This window comes from Agelaius tricolor, unplaced genomic scaffold (assembly GCF_023055355.1).
Source record: "Agelaius tricolor isolate 1412-34295 unplaced genomic scaffold, bAgeTri1.0.p SCAF_4, whole genome shotgun sequence".
NCBI classification, from domain to species: domain Eukaryota; kingdom Metazoa; phylum Chordata; class Aves; order Passeriformes; family Icteridae; genus Agelaius; species Agelaius tricolor.
In genome coordinates this window covers 44,590,561-44,604,372 of record NW_027269264.1, presented here as the reverse complement: position 1 = coordinate 44,604,372, position 13,812 = coordinate 44,590,561, and the positions used below count along the sequence as shown (strand labels likewise).

At 36.2% G+C, this 13,812-nt stretch overlaps 1 protein-coding gene across 1 annotated transcript in view; it reads right to left on the bottom strand.

Annotated features, from left to right (window-relative positions):
* The window catches only part of OXCT1 (3-oxoacid CoA-transferase 1), an 84,323-nt gene that overhangs the window by 28,284 nt on the left and 42,227 nt on the right, over positions 1-13,812 (bottom strand). The window contains exons 8-13 of the mRNA XM_071425496.1: positions 11,412-11,519; positions 8,745-8,856; positions 8,234-8,328; positions 7,522-7,570; positions 4,270-4,342; positions 3,426-3,501 (exon numbers count right to left, since the gene is read on the bottom strand). Coding sequence (XP_071281597.1) covers positions 3,426-3,501; positions 4,270-4,342; positions 7,522-7,570; positions 8,234-8,328; positions 8,745-8,856; positions 11,412-11,519 — 513 coding nt within the window. The remainder of the gene's footprint in view (positions 1-3,425; positions 3,502-4,269; positions 4,343-7,521; positions 7,571-8,233; positions 8,329-8,744; positions 8,857-11,411; positions 11,520-13,812) is intronic.

Genomic DNA, 13,812 nt, shown 5'->3' with positions numbered 1-13,812 from the left:
TATGTTTCCCCCTGCCTCCAAAGAAGGATGGACAACTTCCTTAGCCCTCCTTTCATTATCAATGTATTTATAGAAGCACTGTTTACTGTCTTCTGTGGCAGCAGCCAAACTAAGTTGGACTTTGGCTCTTCTGATACTCTCCCTACATAACCTCATGACATCCTTGTAGTCCTGCTGAGTGTGCTACGTTCGCATTAATGATTTACTGAATAGTTAGCTTTTTCCCCTGCACGAAGTTTCTGCCTAGTGAAATATGATGTCATGGACATTTAATCCATTTTGTGCTTTCAGATTCATCAACTTCCAGCTACAGGGACCCTCCACTATTGCTTCAACACTTTTTCTGCTGCTACAGTGTGTCAGCTACATCAGTAGTGATATTAGGGTTGTTTAATGTTATGGGTTGTTCAGAAATGCATATTAAAAAGACAGAAGCCTTGGTGTCACAAGGGAACATGGCAGAAGTTCTGGTGTTTTGTTTTGACCTATTCTCAGCCTCTGACAACATGTCACAACAATAATCAGAGTTACTTGTGTTCTCTTAGGAAGGATGGGGAAAAAATAGCACTACTCTGTGCAAGCTGCAGCTGTAGTACTTTGTAGTAAACTTGGCCCTTGCAGAAGGGCAGCAGAAACTGTTTCATGAATGCTTCTGTTCTTAGGGTTTCAAGAAGACATTAGTTGAAAGGAACAGAAATGAAGCAAGTACATGCAGGGATATGTGCAGTCAATGCCACAGCTTTTAAAACCACATGTGAGACCACTAATGCTGCTGCTTGGTAAATGCTGGGAAGCTGCCCTGCTGGCAGCAATTTCCAATATTAACTGAGACACACAGATAGGCTACAAGTGTCCTGCACTTGTGTAATGAAAGGTGGCTCCATCCAGTAACAACCAGCAGCCATGGGTTATCTGTTCTGGCCTGACCTACTCCATGATCATGACCTCCGTGTTTCTCTTCAAACTCTCTTGGCCAGCTTCTCACACAGATTCATTCTGTTCCCAGGGGATTCACAGAAATTTGCCTCCTTCTCCTTTCCCTCCTCAGAAACCCTCTTGTAAGTTGGAGAAATACCAAAGTGAGGAAGACGAAAAGCCATTAAGTAGTAGTGCTTAATGGAATAAAATTACCAATAAATGCCAGTATTTAGGAAGTAACTTCTGCCTAAGCAAACAGCATTGTTTACTGCATGTGCTTAAAATATTCACACCCTCTTCTTCCTTTACTCAGGGGATTTTTCTCTCCATTAAAAGTCAGCAGATAAGAGCAAAGAAAAGGCTATAATTACTGCAGTGAGACTTCCTCAGCTCAGTTCCTAATAGTAAGTGCACATACACACACATGCACACACTAGGCCTCAAGTGTTATCAAGCTCTTATGGGACAAAAAGGTCTGCTTCATAATGGTACTTGCTCAAAACATACAGAGCTATTACTTGCCTCTGAAATAATGGCAAATATCATCAATACAAGAATCCAAAACTACAGTGTATAAGAAGTATTTAACCAAAACGAAGTGAAAAGTGAAAAATATTAGAACAAAATACAGCTTGAAGTTTCCTTACACTATGAGTTTTCAGCAAAGTCAATCTTTGTATCATCCACACACAAATCTTGTGACTAAAAAAGGAATACATCTTGCCCATAATTAAATTTAACTGACAATAATATATCATCTTATTTACAGGAAAAGCAGGGAGACCTGTATATCGATGGGCTGTTTAATCCCATTTTTAAAATCTGTACTGTAGAATAGCAGTAATACATCAATAAAGTAGATTAAGAATCATCCATCCAACAGATCTCCATAAAAGTAACCAAAGAGAAATTACTGTTGCTTGGAAAGGCTCCTGGTTGGATTTATGAAGTGTCATTGGCATATTTACTCACAAGTAAATACAGCTCACTGCAGAGTAAATTTCCAAACAGCCAAAGATCAGTAAGAGAGGAAAATGACAACAGCAAAAGTCACGAGGATCCATCTGATGTATGCTGTAGTATGTAATAACAAGGTACATCTCAAAGGTAACAAAAAGTCAAACAGTCTTGAAAGTTGCACTTTATACTTTCCTGTTTTGAAAACATACCTGTTATTCATAAATTTGGGGTTGCACAGAACTGAGGGGCAACTTCATAGGTAAGATAAGCAATACCAGATATAAAAAACAATCTTTTTGATATATATGAATGCAAAACTAAAATCACTATCTTTTAGAGAACATAAAGCACTGAGGGAAGAACATGTAAATCTGCACCATTTTGAGAAGGATTACAATCAATCTTAGCTTCAGTGTTTCAAGAAATGCATGTGTAATTGAACCTTGTTGTCAGTACAAAATGCTGTCTTCATCATTTGATAGTTCAGATCTTGAAAGGCTCATTTCAGCCTAGCCATAGCCCTTCTCACTCCCCACAATTACTCACACAGACACCTGGATTAGCCCTTCACATAACCCTTTCTCCCACATCTGCTTGTATGGCTCTCATGTCAGACACCATCCCCTCTCAATAAAAGCACCTTGTGCTCCAGCCACTGCTCCATGACTTCCATGCTCAAAGGTCTGCTCACAGACTTCTGGGTTCAACTAATGCTTCTCCAAGAGACAAGGACATTCATTTGGGTTTTTGTCCACCTTTAATCATCTTTCAGTTTCCCAAGGCCCTAAACACTGCTCAGGCAGATAGAAATATGTTTCATTACTTTAAACAAGGCTAATAAGGAAGTTTGCTTCTAGACATCTCTGATACATACCATATCTGAAAGTACCATATTGAAAGCCATTGAAAATATCAAACTTGTCAACAGTATGAAAGTCACTAATGTTTAATGCTAGAACATAAAGTTCAAAGAATGGCTTAATGTTATCCACTGCTTAAATAATGCTGGAATTAGCTTATATTTCTATCATTGAAACCTGCAGGTCTGTTTGGCTAAATACAGTATTATTGCTTTTTCCTTAATGTATTTGAAAGGGCAATGCTACAATCTTTTGACAGAAATACAGAAAAATAATGCAGGCTCTTTTTATAATTTTATAATGAACTACATCCTGGTTTACACTTTCCTCCAACTTACTGCTCCAGGAACAACCATAAAAGAGTCGCCACTGTCAAGAGAAGGCATCACTCCTCAGCCAAAAAAAAGAGACATTTGAAAGACATGGACATAAAAGGCAGAAAAAAGACTTGCATAAATAATGTTTTGCTTTTCACAATGCACAAGCATAATTTTAGAAGGCTGACTTCTGATAATGGATTGCTTGGTGCCAGCAGTATGCAGGAAAAATACACATATCCTCTATTTTACTACTTTTAGGTTCACAACTCCCATTCTACTTCTGCCCTTTTTTCCTCTGCCTGGTCCTCAGCTACATTTATGTTATACCAAACACAGTACACTGCCAGTAGTTCAAAAACCTACTTACAGGAATCATCCAGTTGGCCAGGTCACCGTACTTAGACACCTGCATAGCTCCAAGCATCGTCAAATCAACATGGCCTCTGGTAACAGAAAGTGTGTAATTAGCATATCATGTTCAAGTAACAGCCCACAAATCTTAACAAGCTTTTGTTCATGCTCATTACATAAATTTTAAAATGGTGGCATTTGACAAATGTAGCAACTGTTTGTCACACATGTAGTTGGGTTTTTTTTCCCCCCTAGATGTATCACTGATGCAAATGTCTCTCTTTATGCCTACTGAGCCTCAGAAATGTTCCTACTTTTGTCTGGTTTGGTTAATTGCATGTGCAGTCAATCATCTCTGAACTCGTACTTTTTAGTGCACTCCTTAACATATTTACATGCACCCATTATCTTTTCAGAGCCATTAGGATTTAGTGTTTGTTTGCATCCAAACTCCTTTCCAAAAAACAAACAAAAAACAGGTGCAGATGTTGAATTTCCATTAAGGAGGTGGAACGAGGATCACAATTGCAAGCTGAGCAAAGAAAATACACTGAGTGCAAGTAAAGATTAGATACTTGGAAATGACCAAAAAATAGTAGTTAAAATGTCATTACAAATGTGTTTATAGATGGCCAGGTGGTGGTAGGCACAAACATCACCATGGTATCTATTAGTGCAGTGTTTTTTTATTTCCAATAGCTAGATTTAACCCTCTGTAAACCATAACTGATTAAGTCCATGATAATTTTACAGGTTGTTAAATGCTAACCACATTTGGAAGAAATACTTGTGAGTTCTGCCACTGATGCAGTTTATTCTTTTCCTGTTTCAAAAAGATCAGAGTTTGTGTTGTTACATACCCTCTTATCATTGCAAATGATTCATCGCTAGAGAAATAGGAAGAACCTGGAAGAACAGTGACTGTCTCCTTACCTGTAAAAGAAACAAGATACAGTATGCATTTTGTTTCTTTTACAAATGAAGTCACAGCTATTTACCAAGAAATAAGAGGTTTTGATAAAATTCCTTTGGATTCAGTACAGCTACAGCCTGATTACACTTACAACATCCCATGTAAACCTAATCAATCCTATTGAATTGTGAAGCAGTTTGTTAGAGTTTCTAATGATAGGCTTGCCTGCTGTTTGACCACCAGCAGTTCCAGGCAAGCACCAGAATGTAGGAACACCAGAATGTAGGAAATATCTATGGACTTTAGCTTTCTGCTCCATTTACAGAAAAAGTGAGAAGTAACTGTCTTTTGAAACAGAGGAAGATAAAGCCTTCAGGACACAGAGAGGCTGCAAAGAAAAGCAAGCAGATCAGATTAAACTGTTTATAGTACTAATGATGAAAAATACAAAAAAATAAATGACAGGTCTAGTCTATTCTTGCTTTTTTTTAAATGGTACAAGAAAATGTGCTTCTGTGTTCTGTACTGTGCTCTGAAGAATGCTTGATGCAAGCAATGGAGCACACCTGGAAGTGTCTTTATTTTGACTCTGTTCAGAGCCCTTCTCTTCCTCTTCTGCCTGCTCTTTGAATCAGTCTAAGCAACAAACATTTACAGAGGGTGCCTCTGATAAGGCAGAAGAAACACAGATGAAAATGAAATTATAAAAGAAGCATGGTAAACTTGAGAGAGGAAAAAAAAAAAAACAAAACAAAATATTTTAGCAAGATGTGACATACTGTAACACCAAAGGGGAAGGGGAATGATGCATCATTAAACAGTTTCCAGAAAACAGAGGAAAAAAGACAATGAGATTAAGAGAATGGGAAAAGGGAAAGAAACTGTGCATAAAACTTTAATTAGAGATCTAAGATATGTGCTTTAATTACTGAACTCATCTGAGGCATATTTTATGCCATTTGTATGGAAATTAAATGGAATAGTATAGAATTAAGGTCATACAAGTGGTCATGCACACTTCTCAAGAATTCACCACGCTAACACTCAGACCTGCTGAGACAGCCTGAATTATCTTTCCCTACAGGACACCCACCCAAAGCAGTGAGAGAGAAAATAGGGTTTCCAGGCAGCGACATGGAGAGAGAAGCCCAGGATAAAGTGACAAGGTAAAGATGAGAAGAAAGACACGCAGGCTTAGAACCACAGAATAATGTAAAAAGAGCACCACATTACCCACTTCTTAAAATACTCTCAGGAGGTCAGTACTTTAAAATATTTCTGCTGTAATACAGTAGTCTACCTTTCAGTTGCAGTCAAGATATCCTTCATGTGAGACATTAAAAAAATTAAACAAACAGAAAAACCCACACATATTTCAGAGCATTACAATTACATTTGCAGAGAGAAATTTGGCAAAAGCCCAAAACAGGTATATGTTTTAAAAACTTTGAACTGGACTTTGGGGCTGAGGGATCATTACAGTTAATGAATAAGAACAAGATTAATTTCTAATTCTATGCAATTCAGCTTCTGTTTTCTTCACATGGTTTTACAAATTTGATTGGAAAGCACCTAGAACGGTCCTAATCCAACCATGTGAATGTTTCAGCAATTATAGAAATAATTATATTGGTGGTAGGTCTGATGTTTGTCTATCCCGTGTCCTGTTTACTGCAGCTTCAGAGGGACATGTGAAGCTGCTTAACATCAAATTAACAATAGTACAATAATCTAATTTTCTTGTTGCATTCTGACCTGTTATGTTAGCTTCATGTCTTCCAGATTGAATCTTAAAAAATATTTATCAACTATAAATAACAATTCAAGACCATCTCAATTTCCATGTTAAAGCAAAAATTTTTTCACAGAATTTATTAAGTTCTTGGATATTTTTTCACTGTCACTCTGTTAATATGTTCATTTTTCATATGCACCCATATTAAAACTTAAGTTCTAATATGCATGCATATAATTTCACTCATAGTATTTTTTTCTTCTAAATATTTTTTTCTTCCAGTGAATCCTCTGACATATTCCTTCATGTAGTTCTTGAAACAATTACATATATACTGGTGAAATGCTGGACTCAATTTCTTAAATAATTTTTTATTTCAAACCAGAAAATGGCCTCAGATAACTCCACATTTAAAATACAGTCACAGAGGCAATTACCTAGTGCTATGATAAGCATCATTTAGCTGAGCCAAGCAGCAAATGTTTCAAGTCAGTGAACAACTGCTGGACTGATATGAAATTAAAATTATTTTATGTCAGCGCTTTATCTCCTTTGACTTTTCAGAGTTTAATTGTACTTGCTAACAGCCATTGAGAAAAGTACTCTCTGTATAAATACATATGTAGACACCCATACATGTATTTGTATGTAGGCATGTGTATATTTGAATAAAAAAAATGAAATGTGTATCTTTTCCATATGAAAAAACAAGTCTAAAATGTCAGGTCTACAACCAATACCATTAATATCAATGACAAAGTCACAAGGCCTATTTCTGTTTGTCACAATGCAATATTTAAGTGTATTTTTACATGGAGACAGAAAATGTACACAGGCATAACTTTTCCATGAATAAAATAGAAATCAGATGGGTCCACTAAATTATAAGAAACTTACATTTTTATATTGAATAGCATCTTCTGAGGTGAAATGCCCTAAAAAGCAGCTGGGCAACAACAGTATGTGAGAATTGCCATTCCCTGCTAAAAGTGGCAAAAGCAGCTGCCCACAGCAGTGCCCTTGGTGTGCCAGATGCCAGCTGGGCAGCTCTTTCCCCCTGCCTTGGCTACCACTCCCTCTTTGAATGCAAATGACTTATATTCCTGGCTGGGAATAAACCAAGCCATTATACACAGGATGTTTTAAAACATGTCCCAAACATAAATCATTGAAAACCATTTTCTAGAAGACTCAAGGAAAAGCAGCAGGAAAATAAACCCATATTCCCTTACAGGCTGCTCAAAACAGTCTCACTTCTGAAAAGGATGATTTAACCATTTACTGATGGGCCTGGAAGACAGACTCTCCCCAAAGAAGAAGACTATCACTTAAAACAAGACAAATGCATTAATATTTATTATCAAATAAAACAGGTCTCTAGATTCAAATACTGTATCAAAAGAAAAATTTAAAATTAACATGGTTATTCTTTTTCCATTAATTAAATTTAATTGAAGTATTTACCTGCATTAATCAGATCTGGATCTACTTCATTTTCAAGTGGATAGGGACCCTGACAACAATACAGATGTATGTTAAGCTTTAGAATAAAATATGTCTAAAATACAATAATTGCCATATTATTTCCAATGCTTATTACCAAAACCAGATCAGGGTAGACATGCATTTTTTAATCTTATTAAATCAGAATTCTATTTTTTACCAGAAAAACATCCTGACATTACAAGCCACAGTTTATATCAAGTAACATATCAGGTCCTTTGGACTTATTGTTCAAGGATGTTAGCATAACAAAACAATCATGAAGTGAGAGGTTTGTTTGATTTGGGTTTCTTTTTGTTCTTAATCAAAGTGACAGACATTTTTCAAAAAAAGGTCATAACTGCAACTTCATAAAGTTATATGACAGTAAAAATAATATTCACTTTAAGCTTTATTTAAAAATATGTTTGCTAAGGTTTATAATGCTTAGTCTTGCAAATTCCTGATGGTTTGAGTCCAGAAACTTAAGGACATCCTTAGCAAAGTAGCACCATAAACATAAAATGAGCATTTCCTAGAAAACTTCTCTGCAGGAGAGTGAGAATTATATGATGACATAATATAGCATATATATTTTTAGCAATATCATAATCAAGTTGGAGGCGCACAGGAAATAAAACCCAGCCACAACAAAATAAAAACACTATAATAACTGATCAAGATATATTCTTACCAAACCCAGGACTCCATTTTCACTCTGTAAGTGAACAGTTATGTCTGGACTGATGAAATTACTGGCCAACAGTGGGATTCCAATACCCAGATTAGCTGAAAAAAGGTGGTTAAGGCAGAAACACTTATTGCAAACTAGTAAATTTTAAAAAAATTACTACTATACTATAGTAGATTAGAACTGTTCCACTCACAAGCACTTTTGTTTTTACTTAAATACCTCATATTTGTGATGAATTATTTTGCCATTTGGACTGTCTAATTGCATTCTGTCAAATCCTATATATATGATATATAGGATTATATATGATATATATATGGATAAAATAGGATATATATATGATAAAAATATCAATGTGCAACTTCTACTTCAATTGGGTATTAATAAAATGAGAGCACCTCAGAGTCCGGTAAAGACAACGAGCACGTTAATCAACCTGTTCTAAACAAACCAGATGGGTTTCTTATTCTAGTCAGCAATCACTTCAACCTATAGCACATCTGAAGGATACCATACATGCCATCCTCAAACTCTAATGCAGCCCGTTTGATGATCCTCTCCCTTACATTGTCTCCTTTTTTTTGTTTGGCTGTTGAGTCTTCAGGCTTTCGGATTGATAAGCGCTGCAAAATAAGAAGTAATCATAAGTAAAGATTGGAATCCAGATTCTTGTTTCTCAAGACACAAAAGCTTGATTTGTGATTGCACTGAGATACTTGATCTAAGAATAAAGTTATTTATTCATCTTCTACAAAAAAACTGACCTTTTATTTTATGCATTCAAGCTTAGCTAAGCCAATGGAGTCATCAAATATTGCCAGTGACAGCCTTAGAGCAAAATATTATTTCTTTGTCTGTATTGCCAAGCCTGATACATAGAGAAGTGGCGAAGAAGGCACCAAACACTAGTGCAAATACTAGCAAGTCTCAGATTCATTACCCCAGAGATACCTAAATAGATTTGTAAAATGCCAGCCAAAAATACAAATACTGCTCTCTTTCTGCATTCATTCAATTCAATGAGCTGTTCTAGATTTATAAGGATGAAACAGACAAATGCCATTCATCTAAAGATACTGGGGAGCTAAGAATCAAAATTTTCAAACATAACACTATAATCTTGCACACCCCATGAATTTGTTTCCTAGTATTTTCTCATCTTAAGTTCATGTTTTGTAAATCACATGCAGGTGAAAATGCCATGACATTTAAGAAGTTCGTAACATCTTTCTTTTAAATTATTGTCTACATAAATTATGTTCTTTGCACATCTCTCCTATGCATGTAAAATTCATCTGGAAAACATCATGTCCTGCACCCCCATATGTCTTCCTATCTTCTCCTACTTCAGGCTACAATTAACACATCAGAAAAAATTATCCTATTACTTTTCATCACCACTAAAGAATTTTTGCAGAGTCACTTTCTCCTTAGGCAGTCAGAAACAGTCAATATAAATCCTTTTGAATTTCCCATCACCTTCCTTTTTATGCCTTGGCTATTTTCCCTAGAATTGCTTAGCTTGTGGATTGATAAAGTAGGAACAATTACAGAGGGTTTCTATACAGCAAAGAGAAGGCTGGATAGAAATTACAGCTGGTGCTAGAGAAACCACTTCTAAGCCAGGAACTGCTATTTAAAGCCAGTAAGAATTATGACAGACTAGCTTCTCTTTGTTTCTTTATTTCTTATATTCTTCATCTTCTCTCACCACTTACCATACCCACTGCTTTTCTGCATACAGCCAGTTGATTTATAAAATTTAACAGAAGAGTAAATAAATCTGCCATTTCCTTTCTATACCCAGCAAGAGTTACCACTGCCAGAATTACAAAATTGCATAATCAAAATGAATCTCTGTTACAATTTTGCTTGGCAGTTTATAATAGCTTTCTCCCTCACCCCTGCCCCCTTTTTTTCCTGAAGCATATAGGGAAGGGGGCAGATGACTAGGTAGGTATTCACCAGGTATTCAGTAGGTATTGACTAAATAGATATTCACTTATGCAGCCAAGATGCAGCAGAAGCAATGTTTAATAAATGAAAAATTATTTCTGTCATAAAAGGTAAAAAGCTTTTCTGGGAGATAATGCAGCCATTCAGAAGAAGAAAACGGGCCATTAATTGCAATCTGACCCAACACAACCAGAGGGAAAAAAAAAGGTTTGACACATCTGTTTGCAGTCAATTACTCAACAACATGCAAGATGCTTTTGCAGAATGAACAGACGGCATTAAAAAAAGGCTTCTTAACCTTAGCATTCACAAAAGAGAATGCTCAGAGAAAAGGCCTTGTACTACTTCCTAGGACTTGTGCTTTGATTTTAATAACAGAAGTTTAATTATTAAAATTCCTTTCTGCACTTTTTTTCTCACAGATTTTTTCTCCTTGTGTCATATATCTTCCCTTCTACCAGCTTATCTAACAAACAATTCCCACCTCCAGACTACGGAGACACAGAAGAAATACAGAATTTTCAACTGCACATTAAAAGCATTGTCACATCACCAAAATGAATATAGGGACATAGCCTGAGTGTGGCAAAGTCATAGAAACAACAAAGAACAATTACATAATCATAATTTTATTGGGTGTTTTCAGTGGTGGAGTACTATTGCAGCAATTTTAATAGCTATTGATATCTTTTATTCAGACCAGAAAGGCCACCAGTTAGAAAAGTCCCTGATAAAAAGAAAAGGGAACAAAGGTTTGCAGGACCTTTGCAACATATCATAATTCAATGTACAGCACAAAAGGGACTGAGGCTGGCCCTACATGCCCACATCAAAAGCTGTCCAGTGGAAAAGAAAGTCAGATCCTTGTCTAAGGGTTCCCCTTGTCATATCTACAGCAGATGAACTGAGAGGGAAGGAGAATTTAGTAGCATTTTCCACTAGATTTTCAACTGCAGTAAAGTCATCCAGGGCTACAGGCAGTTGCCCTAAATTATTCAGGAACTGAACCAGAGAGTCTGCAGTGTAAGAAAGAAGGCTCAATCCTCAGGCTCCCACTTAATTACATAAGTACTATCTAAGCTCCAGTTTTTAGCAAAACTTTATGGGTCTTTCTCACACTATTTTCTCAGTGCTAAGACTTGGTGGCTAGACTAAACACCATGCAAATTTTAAATACACCCCAAGCTGAAATATGTTGTGACTGAGAAGCTCAGCTACTTACTTCAATTCTCTTCTCAAACTTCTCTCCTTGTAACAGACGATCAACATAGATTTTGGGAACATGAATGTCTTCTGGGGCAAATGCTCCTATATCAACAATTTCTTCTACCTACAGAGTAAAAAAGAAAAGGGAAAATATTTAGAAAAAAATATTCAATGAGAGGTTTTAATACCAATGAAGTTTTGAAATGAAACATTAAATTTACAGCAAATAATGTCAAGAAAACTAACGAATGGGACAAAATATATAGTCTTTAGAACAGGTTAACTTAGATGCTTATCTGCTCTCTTCTTTCAAAGTATATTTCTTTATAAAAAGTTGAAAGTAATTTATAATTTTACAGGCCCATTTGTATGGCCAACTTGAAGAAATAATAGTGTGTATATCAGTTACATCAGAGTTGTTTGTAACTACTAAAAATTTCTGCCCGAACAGAGGAGAACAATATGCTGCTAACAAAACATAAAAATATAAAGCAGAAGTATTAATTTAGAGGATACAAAAACAGAAGCTGAAACAAAAGTTTTCCATAGTGTACTCAAAACTGAAATAGAAAACATTTGAACTGTAATAATGGGTTGCAAGAAAGAAGACAAAAGATGAAGATCTAGAAGTCCTTATAGTTAGTGAAACAGAGATTCAGCACAAAATGACACTCATCCACCTGTAGTAGATTTGAAATGTCACCTATCAGGAGGAGCCCAGACAATAGGGGTTTCCTTCCTTCTAGGCCTGAATTGGGAGTGATCTAGTTAGAGACCCTGCTACGGACAGATACCTGCAGCAAAGACTCTCAGCCATGGCTGGTGCTTTCCCTTAACAAGTCTGAGGCACACAGAGCACATCTCACTCTGCCACAAAACAGACCCTGATGTTAGTGTTGTTTGCAGTTGCATCCAGCCACAGAGAAAACATGTGATGTTAGCGCAATAGTCAAAGATAACATACAACAATCTACTACAAAGGACATAACAACGTACTCAAAGATCAAAAGACAATTTCCAAACTGCTGTATCACCAGAGATTCATTAAACTCCTAGGAATGCCCAAAGCTTAATAACTCCAAAACAAGACCTGGGGTATGGTAAGGATAAATCTCCGAACAGCTGTCACCAGTGAAGCAACATTAAAGAGTTTAAAACTCAGTTTGACAACCTACTGGACAATATGATCAATACTAAAATCTATAGTACATCTGATAGAAAATTACCTTCCTACTGTGCCTTGAAATGTGACAATAAACAAACAAAGAAACCAAACAATCCACCCTAAAAGCAGGAGAGGGAAAAGAAAAATTAATAACTAACGATCACAAAATCAGGTTCAGATGATCCCAAAAAAAAACCCTGGTTAAAGAGACAGAAAGGATGTGCTGTGAAATCTGCAAGGCAAACATCGTAAGCAAAAGGCAACAACAGCTACAGCAACACCAGCCTCAGTGCTCAAGGAGAACAGAGCCCACATCCAGAAAGCCCTCACCCACAAGATAAGGAGAGCCAATCAAATCAGGATCTTGAAAATTCTGATTTTTCATATTAAAAAATGCTAAAGTTTCATCCATCTCACTTGAAGTTTCTAATTTTATACACTCATTTTAAGATTAATATGGAGACCAAGTCAAACACCGGGTAAAATTAAAAAATCCTGAAGCACACAGCTGAAGCACACTGCACTTTTAGTGTAGTGACTACTGTCAGAACATCCTCAAAAGAGAGGAGAAACAGGAGACAAGACTTTCCACTGAAGCAATAGACAAGCAGATGATCTGCTACCAGCAGAATTCCCACATTCACTCTTTCTAATTAAATTTATCTTCACTTATCAGATGGAAAACTAGGCCTAGGGAATACTAATTGCTCCTGATTTGAACCTTCTCACAGAATAACTACATTTATTTGCTGCAGCAGCTGAGATTAAAAAACCAAAATCTTGGCACAATTCAACTAACTCAAACAGAATTATACTGTCAGAAAACTTTACACACTGAGTTTCTCCCCCCATAGAATACACCGAATAAATTATTCATCCAACAATAAATTGTTGGATTTTGTTTCAGTCACGCCATTCTGCTAATTGGTTTGTATTTTGTCTCTTGGGAGACAGCAGTCAGCCTGATAGCTTTTCCTCTAATATTTCCAAACATTATCCTAAATGAACACAACACTGCAAACTGTATTTTGTCCTAGGGATTTCAGATAAGCCTAAGGATCCCTGACAAATGGAACACCTTTCCATGTTCTACCACTATGTGGAATAAGCATCAAATGTAACTAAAATTAAATATGTTCAAATACCTCCACAGCAGTAAAGAGGAATTTTGAAAAGGGATTAAGAATTTGCATGTGATATATGAAAAATGAACAGGTCTTCCAGTTCTGCAAGTGAAATAATCAGCACGTTA